Source organism: Plasmodium malariae, assembly GCF_900090045.1.
Source record: "Plasmodium malariae genome assembly, chromosome: 11".
NCBI lineage: Eukaryota > Apicomplexa > Aconoidasida > Haemosporida > Plasmodiidae > Plasmodium > Plasmodium malariae.
In genome coordinates, this window is record NC_041785.1 from 810,083 (window position 1) to 834,089 (window position 24,007).

At 25.9% G+C, this 24,007-nt stretch overlaps 6 protein-coding genes across 6 annotated transcripts; 4 read left to right on the forward strand and 2 right to left on the reverse strand.

Annotated features, from left to right (window-relative positions):
- Window positions 1-91: 91 nt before the first annotated feature.
- Window positions 92-12,389, reverse strand: GCbeta (guanylyl cyclase beta, putative; the record flags this gene model as incomplete). The annotated part of the gene is made up of 14 exons (XM_029005901.1): window positions 92-260; window positions 443-6,097; window positions 6,401-6,804; window positions 7,067-7,286; window positions 7,581-7,879; window positions 8,215-9,281; window positions 9,499-9,755; window positions 10,074-10,314; window positions 10,472-10,813; window positions 11,054-11,206; window positions 11,350-11,524; window positions 11,680-11,943; window positions 12,104-12,232; window positions 12,348-12,389. 14 exons carry the CDS (start codon window positions 12,387-12,389, stop codon window positions 92-94), a joined length of 9,417 nt encoding a protein of 3,138 aa, XP_028862444.1.
- Window positions 12,390-13,789: 1,400 nt separating this feature from the next.
- Window positions 13,790-14,770, reverse strand: PmUG01_11025600 (conserved Plasmodium protein, unknown function; the record flags this gene model as incomplete). The annotated part of the gene is made up of 1 exon (XM_029005902.1): window positions 13,790-14,770. One exon carries the CDS (start codon window positions 14,768-14,770, stop codon window positions 13,790-13,792), a length of 981 nt encoding a protein of 326 aa, XP_028862445.1.
- Window positions 14,771-15,187: 417 nt separating this feature from the next.
- PmUG01_11025700 (conserved Plasmodium protein, unknown function) lies at window positions 15,188-16,273 on the forward strand (the record flags this gene model as incomplete). Its single annotated transcript, XM_029005903.1, has 1 exon — window positions 15,188-16,273. The coding sequence occupies one exon, from the start codon at window positions 15,188-15,190 to the stop codon at window positions 16,271-16,273; it is 1,086 nt and encodes a 361-aa protein (XP_028862446.1).
- A 972-nt stretch (window positions 16,274-17,245) lies between these two features.
- On the forward strand, window positions 17,246-18,965 carry EMC3 (ER membrane protein complex subunit 3, putative; the record flags this gene model as incomplete). The annotated part of the gene is made up of 7 exons (XM_029005904.1): window positions 17,246-17,394; window positions 17,532-17,794; window positions 17,944-18,043; window positions 18,161-18,225; window positions 18,379-18,444; window positions 18,630-18,706; window positions 18,909-18,965. The coding sequence occupies 7 exons, from the start codon at window positions 17,246-17,248 to the stop codon at window positions 18,963-18,965; spliced, it is 777 nt and encodes a 258-aa protein (XP_028862447.1).
- An 864-nt stretch (window positions 18,966-19,829) lies between these two features.
- Window positions 19,830-21,047, forward strand: PmUG01_11025900 (RNA-binding protein, putative; the record flags this gene model as incomplete). Its single annotated transcript, XM_029005905.1, has 4 exons — window positions 19,830-19,907; window positions 20,214-20,375; window positions 20,551-20,812; window positions 21,007-21,047. 4 exons carry the CDS (start codon window positions 19,830-19,832, stop codon window positions 21,045-21,047), a joined length of 543 nt encoding a protein of 180 aa, XP_028862448.1.
- A 1,428-nt stretch (window positions 21,048-22,475) lies between these two features.
- PmUG01_11026000 (conserved Plasmodium protein, unknown function) lies at window positions 22,476-23,009 on the forward strand (the record flags this gene model as incomplete). The annotated part of the gene is made up of 1 exon (XM_029005906.1): window positions 22,476-23,009. One exon carries the CDS (start codon window positions 22,476-22,478, stop codon window positions 23,007-23,009), a length of 534 nt encoding a protein of 177 aa, XP_028862449.1.
- Window positions 23,010-24,007: the final 998 nt, after the last annotated feature.

A 24,007-nucleotide genomic window follows, 5' to 3' on the forward strand; every position in this document is an offset into this window, starting at 1 on the left:
TTTGTTCCTTGCAAAATTCGCAAATATAGAATTATTATTTAATTTATTAATAAATATTAATTTTTTGCTTACTCTTTTTTTATTTATATGTTTAAAGTTTAGGTATCTTTTTACCCTTTTCTTCCCGCAATTTCAGTAAGGTTTCATAATCTATAATTTTTTGATCATAATCTTCATCATAATTTTTATCTTCTATAACGTATAGATTTATCTCTTTGTTACTTATATATATGGTTTTATAGTACCAAAAATTTAGCTTCCTAAAAAAAATAGAAAAAAAAAAAAAAAAAGTAGCTTATAAAGGCAATTGTAACACAGTGCGTAAGAGCTTCTTATATGCGCTTTTCACTAAATATTTGCTATAAGTTTTATTTTATTCATTTACACAATTAACACGTAAATACACACGTGACCACTTAAAAGACATAAGACTTCAACTTACGCCTGAGGTTCGTTTTCCATGAAAAAGTTTTTGAACTGCTCAGAGCAGATGATCTCTCCTGGTATTCCGTTAGATTCTATTTTGTTGGCTATTAATACATCCAATCCCCACATATCGTATCTAATTCTAACAGATCCGATGATCCCACCAACGCATGATCCATAATGTAATCCTATTCTCATACTGAAATCATGTTTCTTGAACTGTATTTTTATAGTATTAATATTGTGTAAAATAAGTTTTGCTAATTTAAATATATTTAGAATTCCTTCAACTGCTTGACTTTCATCAGTAATTGAAGAATTAGGTTGGCTAGTAGCTACATATGCATCTCCAATTGTAAAAAGTTTATACAATCCCAATTTAATTGTGTCTTTATCAATTTTAGATATTAATTTTTGTAGTAACTTTAGAACATCTTTAGGTGAAACTGTTTTACTCCATCTTGTGAAACCAACAATATCAGCAAATAAAAATGCTATTTGTTCATGCTTGTATGTTAACTGTAGATTATCATTTTGATATTCTTCTAAAACATGTCTCGGTAATATTCTTGTGAGGAAATCGTGTGATGTTTTTTCCATTCTATTTCTTTTCCTCTTTATTAAATACTGAGTTCTGTCTATATATTCTGAATACCAAAAGTAGAGGATATTAATAGAAAGAATCAAAATGATACTACAACATATTCGAATTTCGCTCAAATGTGTAATAAAGAGCTTAGAAAATGAATAAATAAGAAATACAAAAAAGAATACGAAAAAAAAAAATTTATGCTTAAATAACATATTTTTAATAAATATCAACTGCATACAAATAATTAACTCAGTTGCATCTTTCATAAAAAATAAAGATCTCTCATTTGAGTTTCCAACTAAATTACTATAGTGTATACAAGACAGATCTATTAATATAATACACCAAGAAGATAAAAAAATATTTAATATAAAAGTTGTCCACATCATTTTACTTGAATTATTTTTAAACTCCCTTAGTTTTACTTTTAATAAAAGCCATATGAAAGATATTATAAATAAATAAATAGATCTTATAAGCCATATAATTACGATAAAATCATTTGTTTTCGATTTATGATCATAATAAGATAACTCAATCACATTACATAAACTTAAAATTAGTTCCGATATAATAAATATTATAACTAATTTTTTGGTTAAATCAATATTTATTATTTCTTTATAATATCCTTGTGTGTATTCTTCTTCTAATTCTTCATCTCTAAATTTATAAAAAAGGTTATTAAAATTGGTGTCCTTTTTTTTATTTAAATGTAATGTGGACGTCAATTTTTTTAGCAGTTTCTTATTATACTTATCAAATTTATTTACGAAATCTAAGTTTTTGTTACTAACAGTTGTGCTTGTCTTAATAAGTTGTTCACTTCTCTTTGTAGTACCACTTAGAGGTGATATACTATTTTCATATTTATACTTAATAGATTTATTTCGTTCGCGTATATCCATACTTTTGAAATAACTTCTAAATATATGGTTAATTTTTGTTAATATACTCTTCTTTTTTTTGAGGGATGGACTGTATATAAAATATTCTTTTTTTGCATTATCATTTACTACGCTCATTGTTTCATTTGATTTTATAGCACAAGAACTATCTCCAAACTCTTCGGACATATAGCTTTTTCCATCCTCTTTTAAACTGTAAAAACTTATTTTTTTTGTGATATTTTTTTTCTTTTTTAACGCTTTCTCTGATTCATCCTCCTCCCTCTTTGATTTCGATTTATCTTCATAACAATAAGCATCATTAGAATCCTTCTTTTCCTCCTCACTCGCATCTTTTCTTTTTCCTTTCTTGCGGATCCCCCCACTTCCCGTCTGATCTCCTCCATAAAGTATATTAGCTCTGTCGCTTCCGTTGCCAATGATATTATCACTACTACTACTTCTATTGCTAGTATTACCACTGCTAGCACTATCACAACTACTTGCGCTATCCTTCACAGCGTTTTGTGCACTGCTAAAATTTACCTCCTTTTTTTTAAGCAAATTGCTCTCATTTAGTTTATGTGTGTTTTTTCCCTTATAACTATTTCCATTTAATTTAAATCTACTCTTTTTTTTTTCATTTCTTTCGTAGTTATTCTCAGGAGCACATTTCATGGCAGAACCAAATATTATCCCCTCTGCGCTCAGAAATTTTTTCACTTCTGTATTATTATTTAGATCTACTCTATTTTTTCCAAAATAATGACCTCCATTTAACGCGGTGCATGTATTTTTGTTTTTTTTACTCAAATCTTTATTCGATATTGTTCCCGATGAGTAATTGTTCTTATTTTGGTTAAATGTACCATTATTATGTGCATGTATTTTTTTCTTCATCCAAACATGTCCACACGGTTCGTCAACAGAAGAAACAAAGTATTTTAGTTTGTTTTCATAAAAAGAAGAATTAGATAGTTGCGTATACGTATCATCTACCATTTTTTGTGCTTCATGCTTAGAGGAATGAAAAAATTTTTTTTGTCTGCTCTTTGGGTAATCGTTTTGTTCATCGTCATACTCATTTTTTCTATTTTTAAAAGAAAATTTTCTTTTTCCTTTTTTTCCTGTTTTTCCTGTTTTTCCTGTTTTTCCTGTTTTTCCTTTTTTTCCTTTTTTTTCCTTTTTTTTGTTTTTTTCCTTTTCGCTCTTCTTTCCTTTTTTCTGGTTTGTCTTCTTGTTCTCCTCTAATTGCTGAATTTCCTTTTTTAATAAATTTTTCTTTTTTTTGTATATTTTAGTAAACAAATCATCGAAATTTATGAATTTTTTATCTTGCATTAGTTGGTTTCCATAATATTCAGACTCAGTGGAGTACTCATAATTTGATGTAAAATTATCATTTGCAAAATTGTATGATACTCCCTCATAGGTAGATGTATATTTATGCTTCTTTCCTTTTTTCTTTCTTTTAAAAACATTTGAATCTTTCAAAATTTTATTAAAATTAAATATAGGGGAGTAAAATTTACTTTGGTAATTTTTTCTTTCTTCTATATATTTTTTTATTATATGATCCTGTATTTCATATTCTGCTTTAAATTCGGATGGGTACTCTTCTATGTAACGTAAATACCGTCGTTTTTTCCTCTTTCCTTTTCCAACTGATTCTATACTATCCTCATCCACTAAATATTGAGAGGTATACAATGCATCAGACGCATAATCTCTTTTTTTGCTAACAATATCATTTGTTAAACTTACAGGAGTTTCCAAAATGTATCCATCATTTCTTCTTCCACTTAGAGGAGATTCAAAGATATATGCAGCATTTCTTCTTAAACTTTTTGCTTTTTCCAAATTTCCGAAGCTCAAGTATTTGGACTTTTTATAGTAAACATCCCTGGAATGGGTAAGAAGATTGTCACTTGCTATGCTCATAGTACTGTCATCGCTTTTGTTGCAGTAGCAATGTTCGCCTTTTTCATACATATCAAAAATATCTGCAATCAGCTTGTTCTCTGTTTTTTCTTTTTTTCTTTTTTTTGTTTTCGAAAGTTTTTTCACATCGTCCGTTTGCACTTTCGGCTTTTTTTTCTCATTCTTTTCTTCATTCTTCTTTTCCACCTTTTTTTCTTCACTCTTTTTTTCCTTTTGCTTTTTCCTCTTCTTTTCGTCTATCTCTTTTTCTCGATTCTCCTTCCCCTCCTTCTTTTCACTTTTTATCTTCTTTTTTCTCTCCTCTTCCTTAATCAGCTCCCCTCGTTCTTCCTTCTCCCACGCCTTTCCCTCAACGTTTTTCTCAAATATAGTGGAGCTAGACAATCCAAGCTCCGCAGGTTGTTCTTTTTTCCTTTTCGAATTATCTAAAATATCAACAAGTAAATAGGTTTTCATCTCTCCTTTTCCCTTGATGAATATTTTTCTTTCTTCCCACACTAGAGTCTTATCATCCTCTAAGTACTTGTATGTATCATATGAGACATGGATGTGATCTGCGAGGGATGTAGACTTCATTCTTGAAGCAGTATTAACAGTATCACCGAAAAGTGAATACTGAGGCTTGACTGATCCGATAACGCCACTTATTGCTTTACCTGTATGTATACCTATTCGCAGACTAATATTTTTATGTACATATCTGTCATAGGTAAACGCATTAGTATTGGTTCTGGTATTGGTACTAGTATTGGTACTAGTATTGGTACTAGTATTGGTTCTGATATTGGTTCTGATATTGGTTCTGATATTGGTACTAGTATTGGAACTAGTATTAGTGTTATTGTCAGCGTTAGTACCATTATTGTTATAGTTAATGTTATTGTTGCTGTCCAGGCTGGACTGTTGAGTGTCTAAAACTTTGTAGGTTATGTAATATTTTGCGCTTAGTTGAGCTATGGCCAATTTGATTGCGCACCTTGTATCATATTTAATTTTGTAAATGCTGTTGTTTTGTTTTTCACTTAGACCTGATGCAGCTAGGTATGACTCGAATACTGTTTCTATTTTGATGCAATTAAAATATTTTATACATTTATCAAAATATAAATATAAACTGTCTAATGTCTCAACTAGTGCATGGGGTTGTAAAGTAGAAACCATACTTTGAAAATCATCTATATCACAAAAAATAACCGATATAATTCCTCTGTCTTCTCCTGATATATTTTTTCCCACCATTATTCCATCAGCTTTGGGATGGCTTACTAATAAATATTCAACTAAAAAACTAGGTAACATTGTATGTAATATTTCTATCTGTTTAGCTAAATTAATCTTTTGTTTGTATCTAAAAAAAAACTTTTTTTTTAAGTAATAAATTTCGTAATATTTCATATATAAACATATTAAAGTAAAGCTTAATATACATATTAAAAAGGTTAGTACTTGCTGTTTACATAAACAGGAGATATTTACATTTTCTAAGTTATTTATACTTAGATAAGGATTTGCACAGAATGCTGAACAGGAAGAATCAAAACTCTTATTTTTATGATAGTACACCCATGTTGTTATTATTAGTATAATTACACAAATTAGTAATCCTTCTAATATTTTAAAAGAAATAAAATATATGTAAGAAACTGTAAAGGAATAAACTACTAGCATATTAATTATATTATAACTCACATTATCATATAATTCGAATATAAAACCAAGTATTAATAGAAATTTTCCAAATAAAAAAAAAAGAGTAGAATTAGAATTATTTCTTAACTTTATATATATTAAACACATTGCTCCTAATAAATAATACCATATCAAAGTGTAAGTTATGACGTTCAGATTATTTTTTGTAAGTTTTGAAGCTAATGCTTGTGAAAAAAATACTACTAAAAAAATTATAAACAGTATAATTACAATTATCCTTAGTTTTAATTTGTTTCTCTTTTCATATGTTTTATATTCCAAATTTAATTGTTGATTCCTGTATTTTATATTGATGTCTATAATTTTTTTGAAAGTTTCATAAATGAACTTGGTTTTGTTACGCTTGGTGTAATAATAGTTATTATCATCCTTTATTTTATAACTCCTTGGGGTAGGTATCAACTTTTGCAGATTTTTATTTTTATTGAAATCAATGAAATTATTTGTGTTATCGTCTACTTTGTATGAATTTCCCCACTTATCTTTTCCCCCTCTCTTTACAAACTTCTCGCGGAAGTAGTCAGAAATGTCTGGATATATGCTGCGGTCAGGAAGTGGAAAAAAGTAAAAAAAAAAAAAAGTAAAACAAAAGAAAACAAAGCAAAAAAAAAAAAAAAAAAAAAGCAAAAGAAGGCAAAGCAGAAGAAAACAAATCAGAACAAAGTAAAACAAAATAGTGCTCATATATATTAATTTTCAGTAGGCATGACAAATCACACAAATATGTAGAACAACTAACTTGCAAAATCATACGCCACATGCACACAACGTAAACACTTTCACTAGATAGATATAGAAAAAAAGAAATAGCCATTTATCCCATATTAATTTTTAGTTGTCATACTTGTTGCTTATAAATTTCATAGCTTTATCAACTAAAAAGTTAATATACATAATTGGAAACAGAGATACCCAAAAATATACATCTTCCGTGGTAAAAAGACTAAACTCGCATTTCCCCATTTTTAGACAATCAAATAGTGTGTATACATTAACATATATAAATAAAGAGCAAATAATAACAACCGCCATAATAAAGAAGTACAGATGCCACGTTTTCGAAAATAAAAGTATTTTTTCAGAAGTTATGAAAAAATTTAGGATAAATATGTGGAATGTAAAGGTTCGATGCGTAATTAAGTGAAAAACGAGAGTCCTTAAAATAAAGTATGAAATAAATGAAATCAGCGCAGCTTCCATAATTGTCAAAAATATAATCGTATTGTTTAAGAAGTATTTCCTTCTTGCCTAAAAAAAAAAAAAAAAAAAAAAAAAAGGAAGAAAAATACATATCTGTGGATTCACAGATACACACATGTTCCAGTGTACAATTAGGTTAAAATGAAATGCATTCTTTTTTCACATTTTGTTTTTCGTTTTTCATTTTTCTCTCCTTTTTCTTTCGTTTTTCATTTTTCTCTCCTTTTTCTTTTGTTTTTCATTTTTCTCTCCTTTTTCTTTCGTTCTTCATTTTTCTTTCTTTCTTCTTATTCTTCCATTTTTGTGTTACCAGCTGATAAATGTACGGAACGCGTCTGATGAATTTATACGGCAAGTCTATATCATAAGCTGAAAAGGCTATAATTAATAAATAATGAAAAACAGCAAACGTTGTTTGGGAGTATAAAATTGATGAAATGGAAGATCCTGAAAAATAATTGTCAAAACTGTGAAAAAAGTAGAACGAAACGATTGTGATCTTTAGATATATTATCCACAGGAATGCTCTACTATAAAAAAAAAAAAAAAAAAAATGCAAATAAATGAATAAAGAAGCAAATATAAATAATTTTCCGTTTAAAAACAAAAATTAATGTCTATTCAGCTACACAACAGGAATACTGAATCTTACGTGAATATGTGCTCAACATGTACCACACACGTACTAAGTATGTACTAATTAAGCATATACTAAGCATGTACTGACAAAGCATGTACTAACTAATCATATACTAGACAACAATGAAGCAAATCATGTATAAATGTGCACAAAGTCCGAAAAACATTAATTTTTTTCCTATTACCATAGGGAAAATCTGTTTAAACGACCTAATACAAGGAGATCACTAACGTGTTTAAACTTTTGCAGTACATAATCAGAAATACTGTACAGGACATTAACTTGTTCATTTAAACTCAAACACACACTTATAGTTGTATATTTTAATAAATAGGCATCATTTAATGTAGACCCAATACCTAATATTGTTAATCTAGGACTAGTAGAAGATAACAATTTTTTTATTATTTTCCCTTTAGTCTTATTTTTCAACTTACAAAACATAATAACTGTGGCTTTCATAGCTATACATAGGAACATTTTCTGCACTCCAAAAGGGAAATAAAATAAAATCATAATACGTAATATAATATATAACATTTGATATACATCGAAATTAATGTGAGGCTGTACACAAATTCGTAAGTAGCTTAACTGTTTAAGTGCATATGGCGAATTACATATATGTAAGTTGATAAGTAATAGTTTATGCACATTAAGGTTTATACTTATTGTCACAAATAAGCAAGTTCGTATGTAGCTTTATACATATTCCCCTCAATACATAGTGTTACATATATGCAAGCATGTATGTGGATGTAAACTGCTAAATCACAGTAATGCTAAATATGTGCATAAATCATTTTCACATAACTAACCATTGCATGCGCATTAGCCATAATATTTTTGATACTTGCATCGTTTATTGCGACAGCATATGAAGGAGGTTTTAGCTTTTCCAGGGATTGAACAAAATTGTTAAATAATATATTTGCCATATATTCAGTATTGTCTGTATTAAAAAAGTTTATTAGGAATAAATTCGAATTAGAAGCGATAAGATTGCATTCCAATGCGGTCAAATAGGTATCCTTTGAACATCCATTTGTAAATATACATGACCTTATATCAAACTTTATTATATCGTTAAAAGTTTCTTTTACTCCTTCTTTTAATTCATTTTTCAAACCTATTATGCCTACAACCTCCAAATCGTACAAAAAAAATAGTTTCATTAAATCGTATAATTTTAGGGACAATTTATTTCTGGAACTTTTTAGAAAAAGGTATTTTGCAATGTCTTCATTTTTTATTTCCTTTTTACAAATAAATAATATTCTTAAATAGTTCATTGTATATAGTTTTATAATTTTTTTAATTTTACTTAAATTATTTTTCGCTTGTGATAAACAAGGAATCATGTTAAAATCATAACCTCGAACATATAGTACCCCTTTGTCTAATTCATTTGCATATTTTAAAATGCACATGGAAAAATTATTACTTGTTAAAAAATCATGAAAACAAATTATATAATATTCTTTACATTCATTTTTTAAATTATAATAAAACACACTATTCTTATAACAGTAAGCATGAAATCCTATATTCTTTACAATGTTATATAAGCATACATCTTCATGTTCAATTGTATTTAAACTTTCCTCATCTGATTCCTCACTATAATCATAATTACGATGTTCATTCTCTTGTTCATTTTCATTTTCATGTTCATTTTCACTTTTCATATGTTGATCGCTATAATTTTCACTTCTACATTCTTTTATAGACATATGTAGGCATTTCTCATTAAAAATGATAATCCTGTTACATACACTCATTCCTAAAATAAATTCTTCTATTCGGATTGACTGTTCGCTCTTATTCTCTGCATCGTCAATTACTTCCTTGCAGTTATAGCTGCTTTTGTAATTCTCGTAAAATTCTAAAGGGAGTTAACCACATAAACATTGCGTCAGCATGTATATATATATATATATATACATTAGAGTAAAATAAGCATATAATTAAACACATAGATAACTCGAAACGTTCATTTTCCGTAAATTACGGAGAACATCAGACAGTAAATCATACATTTTATGTATCACGAGGTTTTACATGAACAGTTCATGCGATTTTTTAATGTTATAAATTTTTACGGTTATATCCTGCATTTAACTTGGATTTAATAAAAGATGTAAGTCTAACGTTCTTATTCAAAATTTCTTCGTTCAAGTAACTTTTATATTTTTCCTTTAGCAGCTTAGACAAGTCATCAACAAACGGGTCATATACCGAATTTACTCTTTTTTCAAACCTTTTTAGAAACAAACCGAAGTCTCTTGAAGGGAAGAGTATATTTTCAGGATCTTTAAAAATTCTTTCATCTAAGTTTAAAAGCTCCTCAATATTTTCTCTGAAAAATTTTATAAAAAAAGGAAAAGAAGTTTTTCTTTCAATTAAAAAAAAAAAAAAAAAAATTGTAAGGTCACTCCTATAAGTCGAAATGCAAATGCTCCGAGATTTCATAGAGTTTATTTTTGCTAATATATTAAACTTCTAATTTTGTACGCAGCTTGTTTCTGCCCATGTATGTATATATGTACATACATACATAAATAAATGTTTTTATATATATAAGCATTTACAAGTATATACACATGCTCACGCATAGACATACACATACTTATAATTATACACATAGACGTATGTATTTGCGCGTTTCTATTTGAACCTCTCTGCATCCAGTATGCTTAGAGTGGGCAACTGAAAATTTTCACAAGTATGAACAAAGTCTTCCTTCGCATATAAAACATTATTAACTACACATGATACAAATAGATCTTTTTTTTCTACAAGAATTCCATTCCTTGCTGTGGCTAACAAATCTACTGTGCCTAATGCATCATTTTTGTTTTTATTGAAAACTTTTGGTTTATCACTATCCTTGCTCTCTTTCATTCTTACATCATTTTCTGCATTTAAGAAAAGTTATTCAATAATTATTATTTTTTTTTCTTTGTAGTGTCGTATAACAGGTAAAATTACAAAAGTGCCAAAGGAAAAAGAGCAAAAATAAGAACTCATAATGCTGCAGTTTCCATCTCTTTTTGTATATATATATATATATACCTATTCTCAAACTTTGAATTATGTATATAAGGCTCTTTTCCGAATACATCATAATAGGCAAAACTAGTATATAAAGACCAATAAAATCTTCTAGAACATTAAAAAAGGAATCCTTTGTGTTATGGAGAGATTCATTTTTATGGTAGAAGGACATCTTTATTATAATACTTAGGAGGACAAAAAAGAAATACATAAATATTAAGTAATACACAACATTATTCATCTTTATGCAAAATGTTCTATTCTCTTCAATTTTGTGAGGAATATTCAAATTTTTTTTTGTGTCGGCCCCCGTGTATACAACTACTGCATCTATGTATTCTGCTCCTTTCAAAATGGAAGCTAAAAGAAGAAAAAGGTTATAATAAAAGAAAAAAAATAAATAAAAGCGGCAAAAAAGTAATAGTGCGTCAATAAATTTTTTAGTTGCCATAATAAGTTCCATAACTAATGGTGATAGAACGTGAATAGTAATGTCTTTATTTTATGAGGTATGTTTTATACTTTATTTTTTTTATTTGTTTATTCTTTTGTATATTCTTTTTTTTTTTTCTATACTTCATTTTTTTCTTTTTTTTTTACATTGAAGGACAAAATTTTTGTAGCTCAATATCAACGACCTCGGGTGCTTGTCCAGTTTGAAGTTACCTTCAAAACGAAATATATCCTTGTTAGGCAATTCACATCTAATGACGCCGTTTATTTCTGATAGCATTTTTAAATAATCTCTGTCAACTAAAAATAGAACAATAGAGCATGATAGTATTGCATACGCGTGTGCATACATATGCATATATATATATATATATATATATATATATATATATTTATTTATATCTGAAGAAGAGGAGAAAACAGTGTAAAATGTGCATTTGTACTTTTGTACTTATCTACTGGGTATTTAATGCTCTTTCTAAATAACCCATCTATTTTAAAAGAGTCTACAACTGCATTTAAATTATTTTTAACATAAAGTATGACTGCATCAGCTGGAAATTCATCACCTTGAAAAATTCTAATTATGTTTCCTACTTTTATGTCTTTAGTCATAACCTAAAGGGATGGAATTTTTTTTTTAAATATTTTACATTTTATTTTTAAGGACATGTTATAACAATTTTCTACGTAATTAGGATATTTATCTTTTCCAAATTTTTTGTGCTATTATTTTGCATAATTTATTTTTTATTTTTCATCTATTCTTGTACTTTTTCAAAGTAAGACATTTTAGGTACTATCCTAAGGTAACACTGCGAATTTGCATCCTTTATATCCTTCAGTAGTTTTAACTCATACAGAGTTTCTATAACAACTAAAATGATAATGTTTAAAAGTAAGGAGATGGTCGTATCAATAAATACATATTCTTTTGTTATTCCTTTATTAATTTCAGAAAATAAATAGACGGTTAAAAATAAGGAGTATACAATAACTGCGTCGAATGATATAAGTCTTCTAATGAAATTATATAACTGAAAAGAGGGTAAAAAAAAAAAAAAAAAGAGAAGAAAGAAAATGTTTACCGTCAATTAGTAATATTCTTAAATTGTATGTTTAGGTTAGAAAAACAAAATGCAATGAAAATTAAATGCAAATGTAACTTCAAAAAAAAAAAAAAAAAAAAATTCTTACAGAGAAATTATATATTCTAAAATAATTTCTACAAAATTTTTGTAAATCATCTTCGGAGGTTGGGTTTATAACAACTTTTCTGTAAATTTTATTATTTGTACCTATGTACTTTCTCTTTCCATCTAAATGCTATACATTCCAAAGAATAGAAGAAAATACATTTTTATTAAATCAGTATTAAAGAAGAAAAAATATATTAGATAAGTAAAACGTTGTCTTTTTTTTTTTTTTTCCCTCGTTTTACCATTAACGTTAAAGCTTCGGTTTTTATTCTATTTGTTTTCATTTTTACGTTTTATTTTTAAATAAAGAAAAAATAAATTTAAAATATGAAACAATTATTCTGTACTTTTTCACAGTAGCATATCAAAGAATGCCAAAAGAAAAAAAAGTAAAAATTGTCCTGTGTTGTATATATAGAATGCGTAAACTTCTCTTAGACGCTTAAAGTTCAAACAATGGGGAAAAAAAAAAATGTATTCTTATCCTAAATCATATTGCTATTAACCATATTGGAGCTTTATTTATTGTATATTATATGAATTATTTGTTTTATTTTTCAGTTGTATTCAAAAATAAATAAATCAAAAAAATTACATTGTTAAAGTAACAATTAATTTGATCAAGTGAGCTATTATTATTTATATGTAATAATTTTTCATTTTACTTTCTTTTACTACAGTTTAATGTTGATTTTTTTTTTTTTTAAGCATCATCTTGAATAATGTGTATATAAATATAAGAACGTTTATATATATATATACATGTACTCTTGTACACGTGTACTTATGTACGTATGTTAAATAGGCATAAGCAAATCGGTCAGGAGGATGTAACGCTACATTTTATTTTCCGACACATATAGCTCTAAAGAATATAGTGTATTCGTGCAATATTTCAATGTTCTACAAATGGATAAATATCATTTAATAAAATTGTAAGCATTATTGTAACTACGAAGTTTTTTTTTTTTTTTTCATAACTTACAAACAATTTGATTACATATTTTATTTTTTTATCTAAATGAAGAAAGACATATTACTTTTCATTAAGATTCAAATTATAACAGAATAATAAACATATAAATTCGCATACAAAAAATTAAATAAATTTAATTAAAAAGGTATTCACAATAACACTTGTTTATATGTGTTTTTATTAATGGGACCACGAAATATTAAGATGTATCAAAAAGAAAAAAAAAAAATTAAAAACTAAAATATTATATATATACATAAATCATAAGTTCCTATCATTTTACTTTAAATTGGTATTAATTGTGCAAAAAGATCAAATAGTGTTAAGGTTCAATGGGTAAAAAAAAAAAACTATTTTTAAAAAATTGATCTTTTTGGCATTGTACTTGCATTGTGTTTATTTTGTCTTAAAAAAAAAAAAAAAAAAAAAAAAATTGGGGGATTTTACTATCTACCTGTTTTTTTTAAAGAATAACTTCTACGTAATATATAAAATACATTATAACATATATACGTGGGTAAATATATATAACAGATACAACAAACAAATCAGTACTATTGTAAATATAAACTTGTGTAGGGGTGTCTATTCTTCTACAACATCCTGTGGATGCTGTAAGAAAATAAACTTTATTCCTTAAATTTATAATAAGTGAAGGGAAATAAAAAAGAAAGAAAAGAAATTTGAAAAATAAAAAAGGGAGAACCACTATTTATGTAATTCTTTTAAAACACTCATTTTTCCTGAATAATAACCGGAGAAATACCATGACATAAGGTACTTCAACAGTTCTTGTAAATCTTTATTTTGATTCATAGTGTTGTCAATTGTTGGATTAACAACATTTAATTTTTTCATAATAAACTGATCAAAATTGCTGCTTATGAAATTATTTTCATTTGTGAATGCATTTTCTTCAATACACAAAAGCTGAGAAGCTAAATATATGTTTAAAGTATCATCATTTTTCTTGTATTTCATAAATATATCACTTATTTCTTTATTGTATTTTTGGAAAGTCTCATTAAATGGTATTGGTGGTGGTTCTATCAGACTTCTAATTGTTTCATTGTTCATGTTAATGAGATAATTATTTATGTTTTCTTTTGTACACACATTTGTGTAATACTTTACATATTCCCCTTCGAATTCTTCCCCATATTCTCCTTCGAGTTCGTTTTCTCTTGTATACTTAAGACTAATTAATTCATCGCTGGAACTACATGCAAAGTCTTCTTTTTCAAAATCAAAATTAATCTTATTAATATTTAAGTAATTTCTTTTTCTTTTATTATTTTTCTTTCTATCTGCCAAAATGTTTATAGATGGGTTATAAACAATATTGCCTTCATTAGCTGTTTCCCCCCAATTTTTTATTTTATGTTCATTATTTAAAAAGGGTTTATTATTAATTACATTAACAAATTCTAAATCATCACCAGTTCCATATTTATCCTTTTCTTCATTGACTGATATATTGTCCTTACCATTGCTTTCAATAAAATTGGTTAATTCTTCATTTTTTTTATTTAAGAAATCTTCATTTTCTAAATTTCTCTCAAGTGAAGACTTTAATACATTTGTTATGCATATAGATATAATGTTTTCATCATTTAGTATGCTTTCATTGCTTAATTCATTTGTTTTTTCTTTTCTTATACCGTTATAGTTCTCATTATTTCCGCTCATTTTTATGATCTTGCTAAAAATGAACTTTTTTTTTATTGTAAATGATGTATAAGTTAATTCAAGATGAAGATCTTCGCTCTTTTTAGGATCATTCTCACCATTATTATTTTTATTCAAAAAAAAAAAAAAAAAAAAAATATATATATATATATATATTTTTGCAGTTAGATCGAAGGAGAATGAGGTAAGGTTTTTTCTTTTTTTTTTTTTTAATTTCTTTTTAATTAGGTCAAAAAAAAAGGTATGTAGTGATGTTTTTTTTTTTATAAAATAGGTGAAACAGGAAGAGTGTGTTTTTATAACTTTTCATTAGTATATAATTTTTTATTAATGAATTTGTTAATTTTTTAATGGTTCCCTTTTTTTCGATGAATTTCTTACAGCTAATGAAAAAATATGCTACATTTTAATTTCAAAATGCTGCTTTTTTTTGGCTTTTTATTTATAGTAACTGCAACTAATGAACTGATTAATAACAGTAGAACTTTAAAAGGTATGTATAATCGAATTATTTATGAAGCATTTTCGCCTGAACAGGTCATAATAATTAAAAAAAAAAGAGAAAATGCCGCTGCATTTTATTGTCCGTTTGAGAAAAAAAAAAAAAAAACCACGTTTGAATGCGTCAAAAGATATTTGCTAAAAAATAGTAAGAATTTATTTTACTTATGGAGTCACAAGATACCTAAAATACATCCAAATCAAATATTAGAAAGAGAAAAAATTTACACTTCAGAATTTCATGATGAGATAACAAGACGAATAATTAAAAAAAGACTGAACTATGTAGATATATCATCTTTCAGTACATATTGCTCATTTTATAAATTGTGTGTAAGTGATCTATTAAAATTTAATAATAGGGAAAAAGCATATAATACTCATATGGGAACCATGCGAAAAAGATATTTTGTAAAAACAGATCACTTAAATAGTGATCCACTGGATGAAAGCAGTTATATTTTTATTACAGGAGAAAAAAAAGAAAAATATGCAGAAAGTATTCCACAATTTTATGATAAATTTTATAGCTCTTTTTTTTATATAGTATATTATTATTATGTTACTTTTATGAATAACATATTGGACCATACTTTTTTTTTTGTATTTAACAATTATAAGGATGACAAGAGTGGAAAACAGCATAACAGTAATAAAATTGTTAGCAATAATTATATAATTTATAAAAATGAAATCATTTACCCATTTAAGCTTTTTAAGGAGGATACTACAACTATGATTAAAAATAGTAACACATATTATGATGATATAAATGACTTTTACTTAATAGAAATCTGTCATTACTTCAATGGAATAACATATAAACAAAACATGTATGGTTTGTTCAAAAGGCTATCTAATCTATATTTTAATATAGAACTCGTTTCCTACTTATTTCAGTTACCCCCCGTATTTTACCACACTCTAATTATTTTAATTTCTTCACTAGTTTTTGCTTATATTTTTTATAAAATCTTCTTAAAATATAAAAATTGTTTTTGAACAAGCAAATAATAACAACATATACATATCTTACATGGAAAAACATATGAAGTCGAAAAAAAAAAAAAAAATTAAGCTTTTTACTTATAAATAAATATTACATAATTGTTAATGAAATATTTTGTTATTTCATTTGTAAAAATTGGGAAAAAATATTTTGTTTAACTCTTCATTGGCATGAATGCTTACATACACATATATTACGTATATGTGTATGTATTCATATGCTTATATTAATTTTTCTATTTAAATAGCATAAATTTCGGTTTTAACATATATACAAATAAAAGAAATTCTTATTTTTAAACTGTATCAAAAAGAGGTATATGATTACTACACATTATTGTTATCGCATTCATTTTGTATAATAAAAAAAAAAAAAAGAAGTGTTCACATTATAAATTTTAGCATTTTTTGTTAATGCCTCTTTTTTTTTGAGAGTGCCTTTTTTAATTAACATCCTTTATCGTTACCATTAAGCAGTTCAATAGATTGATTTTACGTAATATAACAAGCATAATTTTATCTTAACTAGTTCAAATGTTCAGCCTATTTTTCGTGTTCTTATTACTCATTTTTTTTTTTTTTTTTTTTTATATTACTGTTACTTCATTTTAGTTAATTTTTTTTTGTTATTTATTATAATATACTATAAACAGATTATGACAGAAATATGCCTTTTAAATATGACATGTTATTTAAAATATAGTGGTATTCATTACATTAGAATATAGCGAAATTCATATATTTATAATATATATATTTATACGTATATATAATTAAGTTTAATTTTATCCCTCCACATTTTTATAATTCATAGCATAAACAGGAGAGCAAAAGTTTTAAAAAACAAAATTATTACAACATTATGTAAGAAGCATACATACATATTGGGACTTCATAAATAATTACCTTTTATGAAATATTTAATTTTAATTAAAATAAATAGAAAAAAAAAAAAAATTAGAAGAGATGGATGCATTAATAGTGGATGAACGAATTAGGATATATGCCTTATTGCCAATATTTATAATTGTAGTTTTAGTTTGTATAATAAAAAGTAATTTAGCACAAATGGTTCGACCTACCATGAAAACGGATATTGAGAAATTAAGACAGAAGTAAAATAAAGAATAAACATATAATACGCACACATAGATGTACATGCATGAATTACGACAATCTATTATTGCATATAAATAAAAAGAATAAGTAATAATTGTATAAATTTTTTTTCTCTTTTTCTTTTTGTTTTAAGCAATTTCTTAACAAGGTATACCCAGCTGAAAACTAATTACGGGTTTATCAGTCCGGTGGCTTTTCTAAGTCGAAAGTATTTTTTCAACAAACCGCAAGTTGGTTTCTTCAACGATTTGCCAGAACAGGCTAATCCTTTTGATGCACTTTTAAAACAAGACCCTTCGGACTTATTTGGCATGATGAAAAATCAAATTCCCTTTTTAGTTTTACAGTTAGGGTTAGGGTTTTTAATAAACCTTTTTTTCTCTGGGTTTTTAGTAGGTATGCCTCTTTGTACCTTCATGAGCAGATATGCATATATGCACATATACATTCACACGCAAAAGCACACGCACACGTCCATGCCATACACAAATATGTTCATATATATATTTTTACATGTTTACGCCTTTTTCTTATTTTTTTTATAGCAAAAATACCATTTCCGTTAACGTACAAATTTAAGTCAACATTACAGATGGGAATGGATATTGAGCTGCTTGATATGAAATTTGTATCTTCCCTGTCATGGTTTGTTTACATTTTTCACTGAACCCCATTTGGAAAATATATCTTTTTTTTTTTTTTATTTTCAAAATTTTCAGTATTAATATAACACTCCATTTTCTATTTATTTTTAAACTGTAGGTATTTTCTTGTTATGTTTGGATCGAACGGCATAATTAGTATTATTGATTATTTCGTTCTTCAAGGTAATTGTAAAATGATAAAATGGAAAATGAATATACAAATAAATAAACAGATAAATACACATACTAACAATCAAACAAACAAAATATTGAACAAATAAATAACATAACAGCTAATTAATATTCAAAATTTCTTTTTGCCATAAATTGATGTAGATAAGGATGGAACACAAAACAACGCAATGGATAATATAATGGCAGCCCAAAATCCATTAGCTAGACGTAACTGGAGGATAAATAAAAAGGATATTTTTTTATAATTAAAAATTGATAAATTAATAGAACGTTGAGGGGAAATGATCGAACAACACAAAACAGTTAAATACTCCATATGTACATATATGTATGTGTAAATTTATATATTTTAACTTAAATTTACTATATATTTTTTCATTTTAAACCTATAGAGCCGCCAAACATAAACAGCAACGTACCTGACTTAAAAACGTTTTATGAAAAAAAAAAGGAAGAATTAGAGAGTGTGGTATTTATAAAGAACATTTTACTAAGCCTTCATTTTTTATCATTCTATTTTTGATTGTTCCCATTTTAATATTTTATTTTTGTTTTTCTTTTTTACCTTCACTTAATGCTTTTGCTCCATCTGCCTGCACTCTGTCATTTTCTTGTCCACATAATGTTCAGGGGTCATTTAAACATTGCTATTTTTCTTTTTAATTTTTCAGAGGTATAAGTTTTTACTGGACAATATAGAATATCATCTTGTACAAAACTGGAAGTGAAAATTTTTATAGTTTCTTTAATATTTGTGTTTTTTATTAATGTTAAATTAAACTTTTTGCCTTTTTTTTTAAGGTATAACTTAATGAAATTTTATATTTATTTATTTGTTATTTTGTATATCAACAGTACATTTTGTTTTTTTCTCTTATGATTTCCATTTTTTTTTTTTTTTTTTTTTTTAAAAAACATTTTAAACTTTTAGAAAAAATGATTAAAATGAAAAATTTATTACCCAGTTAAATACATTACCCAGTTAAATACAAATTAAATAACTAAATACATGTATATGTATACAATATATTCACATACGCACGTATTTGTATGGATAAACAGTAAGTACATTCATTTGTAGTATTGATGAAGTCATTTTTGAAGGGGAAATGAAAGCATCAGTTCCATTATATGTAGATAACATAAGCAAGTGAACTTTTATTACGTAATATTCTTGAAAAATGATTGGGAAAAATAAAATTTATACAATAAATAATGAAAAATATAACGCGTATTTTACAGAAATAACAATTTAATATAATTTGTTTTGCATTTCACAAAATGTAATAATTTTTTTTTTTTAATTACAATTTTGTTTCTTTTTATTGAGTTACGTTAAGTATTTCAATGATTTTATGGATGTTATAAAATTTTTCATTTTATTTTTATGGTTTTTTTAATTTTTAAAGAAAAATAAAAAGCACATTAAGTGCATTTATTTGGTAAGTAAAAAAAAAAAAAAAAAAAAAGATTAATATATAGATGCTAACAAAGTGTAATTCATTTCAACTATTTTTTGTTAAACATATCCACGAACAAAAGTGGAAAAATACATACATATATACATATGTACATAATATATATAGCAATAAATGAATTCAAACGAGAAAGTGGAAACACAGAAGGATAATACATCCCCCTCGAAAGATGATAAAGATAACAAAAAAAAAGTAAATCATAAAAATTTGCATATATTTTAAAGTATCAGATTTTACATACATATTCCCTAACATATTTAATTGGTTATTATACATACATTTACATATACATATATATATATATGTATATATAACCATACTAACATAGGCATATGTACTGTATTATGGTTGTATTCGTATATAAAGTATTCATGTAATTATGTGGTGGCGTATAACTTTTGCAATATAGTTAAATTCGCATATATATTATAATAAACAAACATTCCAATGCTTGAATATATATATATATATATATTTTTTTTCTTTTTGCGTACATAGCCACACTTGCGAAAAGCAGCTGGAATTGTATGGAAGGATCCATCACTAGATGATTGGCCAGAAAATGATTTTCGAATTTTTTGCGGAAATTTAGGAAATGAAGTTACGACTGATATTTTGGCTAATGCTTTTAGGAAATATAAATCATTTAATATGGCAAAAGTTAGTAAAATAAAATTTCGAAAAAGATAAATAAACATATACATTTAAGTTAATCCTTGCTAACTTTCTGCATTAATCCGTAAACAATTAAATATATAAGTGTACATGTATATTTACAGGTGCCTGTGCATATTAAGCTTATCATTATTGTGCACATACTTCTTAATTTATGTAGGTAATAAGGGAGAAAAGAAATAATAAAACAAAAGGCTACGGTTTTGTATCCTTATCAGACCCCCAAGACATGTTAGATGCATTAAAAAATATGAATAATAAATTTATTGGTAATAGACCAATAACAGTTAAAAGAAGTAAATGGAAAGACAGAGAAGTGGACTCAAAGAAAAATAAGGACTTCGATAATTTTATAAAAGATTCTTATCTTCCAACCAAAAAATTTAGGAAATTCAAAAAATTTGTGAAATCCGATAAAAAAGGTTAGAATTAATTTAAAATTATGTGCGCTCAAGCTTTTTTGAAGTATTGTACATATTTCTTATCCATATTACAAACGTTTTATATTTATGCATATGAATGTTACGTGCAAGTAGATAGTTTTACGTATGAAAAAGCAAACATACGCATGTACATGTCTATATATGTGTGTATATTTTCGTGCACCTTTTTACAGAAGTTCAGGATAAGTTAATATCTAAAAATTCAAATAATTAACGAAGCAGGATTTACTATAATTTAAATTTGTTAATATGAAGATGTAGCCCTTAACAGGTAAATAGATATTTCTTTATTCATAAAAACTAAGAATAGGTTAAAAAGAAAAGTGCCCTTTTTTCTACCCATTTTTTTAATTTTGTGCTTCATTAAATTTATTTATATTGGCATTTTTGTTTTATTCCAATTGTTTTTTCTTTTCCATAAAATTATGTTTTACGTTTTACGTTTTACATTTTACATTTTATGTTATATTTTTCATTCATTATGCTTTATACTTTATTCCTTATTCTTTATACTTGATTTCATATATTTTTTTTTTTTGTGTGTGTGTGTATGCTTTTATTTTAATTTTAATTAGCTTTAACCATTTGTTGTCAATTTTAATTTAATATATACCATATTTACGGTTAGGAAAGAAAAGTGTATTTAAATAATTTTTTTTTTTTATAAAAATGTTAAGTTAAATAGTTTTTTTATTATTATTAATATTTTCAAGTAATACAACGAATTGTGTGTAAGTCAATAGGTGTATCAAAAAGGTATATAATACATACAAATATTTGAGTCTCTTGTCTCATATTTCTTTTTTTTTTGTATGTTTAAATTGTGTGTCAACGATATGGTTACAGTAATTATTGTTAGTATATCTTTGAATTTTTTTTTTTTTTTTTTTTTTTTTCCAAATTAAACATATGAACAGGTTTTATTGTTCTTTTCACTTGGCTAATAATAACATAGAAAAAGTGAAAGAAAAAAATAAACACCAAGTTATAAATGTTCTACTGTCATCTCCTCATATTATATATCATAATTATAAAAAAATAGTTATGTAGACTGCACCATGGACTTATGTTATATTACGCACACATGTATTCTTTTTCAATTAATTTTTTACTACCTTTTTATTAAAAGTTGATATAGGCGTTGCCTTAAGCTACATTCCTTCCCTCAGTACCTTTTTTTTTTTTTTTTTTCCCTTTTGTTAAATCATATTATATCTTATGTACGTAGATTTTCTTAAAATTTTCTGAAAGGATATGAATATTTATAACAAAATGACTAGTAAAAAAAAAAAAAAAAAATTTTAAGTAAATGGTGCGGAATATAATCGAAATTAAATTACAAAGCATATATAAAATATTTAAAAAAATTGAATTAACAAAAAAAAAAAGAATGTACACTTATGCATATTGCAGAGTAACATATTCATGAATAATCGAAACAAAAACAAAAAATAATTTTAATATGTGGGATTACACTTCAAAAGGTTGAAGGGAAAAACTGTGTAAAATGTACAAATGAATTAACGTGTTTATATAAATTATATATATATATATGTACACTTAATTGTGTATGCATTTTAATATACCCATTCTACGTATACTATTTGAGCATTTACATTAATGAATATCTTGAGCAATAAGAATGAATGTTTCAAAATGTTTGTTAAGCAGTTCGAAAATACTGAAGAGAAATGTAGAGTTTAAGGAAATATTTACTCCAAGATGGTTTCTAGATGCCCCGAATTACAGTCGTATGCCTTTATGGAGAAGATTTTTTGAAGGTCAGTACACAAATGGGTCCTTCTTATTTTTTGGAAACGCATGGACATCAATGTTTGCTTTTGCATTTGTTTTGTGGTTTTCAAGAATTTTCGATCCACCCCCATTAGAGAGAGTTGACAAGTATTGGTTAAATTCCCCAAAATTTCGTATCTTATCAGCATTTTATAATGAGGGTAAAAGACCAGGTGTGAAAATTTCTTTTATGACATATGAAGCTAGATATTTTTATAGAGGTATTGATCATCCTTTTACCATTAATGAAATTAAAGATTTGTGGTTTAAATTAAGAGAAAATTATTTAATCGAGAGTATACCAGCTATTCAATATCCTTATGTTTTTAGGCAGTACAATAATGTTTCCACCCCTGCGGATTTGCATGTGCATCTTCATTAATATTCATTTTGCTTTTTTCTTTCTATTTCTTTTCTGCATAGTGCTCTTTGCATTCTCATTAGACGTTCTTATTTACAGTTTCGTTCATAGTCTCATTTTTATTCACATCCTTATTTTGTTTTAACTTCTCCTTTTGCATTTTTTTTTTTTTTTTTTTTTTTTAAATTAATAATAAATTATTCGATAAAAGCGAAACCAAGTGCCTTTTCATGAATAAGCTTCCTTTATTTCAATGGCACATATATTTGTCGCCATATTTATATAAACATTTTTAATAATTAAAACATTCAAAACATTAAAGGTATTCCCAGTAATTGAGCGTACTATGGTACAGTTTTCACAGTAATAAATATTTAAAATGTGAAACATTTAAACATTTTGATTTATACCTTAACTCAAGATATGCACTAATTTCATAAGTTACAAAGGAGTCCTTACCATGTCTATTTTAACATCAGCGCAGACATAACATGTATTAATATTTTAAATCTTCCTTTTATTTAATTTAACAATTTTAATAAAAGTATGATTTTCTTCATTCGCTTCACCAAAAAGGAAGAGCACATCGATAATTGTAACTGTTTTTGTAGCATGCATTTCCTAATCCCACAACCCAAAAAAAAAAAAAAAAAAATATACACATATATATATATATATATATATATATATATATATATGCATATGCCCATTTACCGAGAATGAGAAACGTAGGGATATACAGTTTACCGCACACACAATGACGTGGAAATATGATGAACATGATGATGAATACCTTGAAAATATGAATAATATTAATATTTATTTATATACAAATCCTCAACTTTACAGTCTTCTAATATTTTTTGGAAGGGTTCAGAAATATAACATATGAATAGAATTATTAAATATATTATGCTTAAATTTACAATATTTATAATTATAAACAAATAAAATAAAAAAAATAATAATGAGATAATAACATTTAAATGTTACATTGCATTATATTATAAACAGAATAA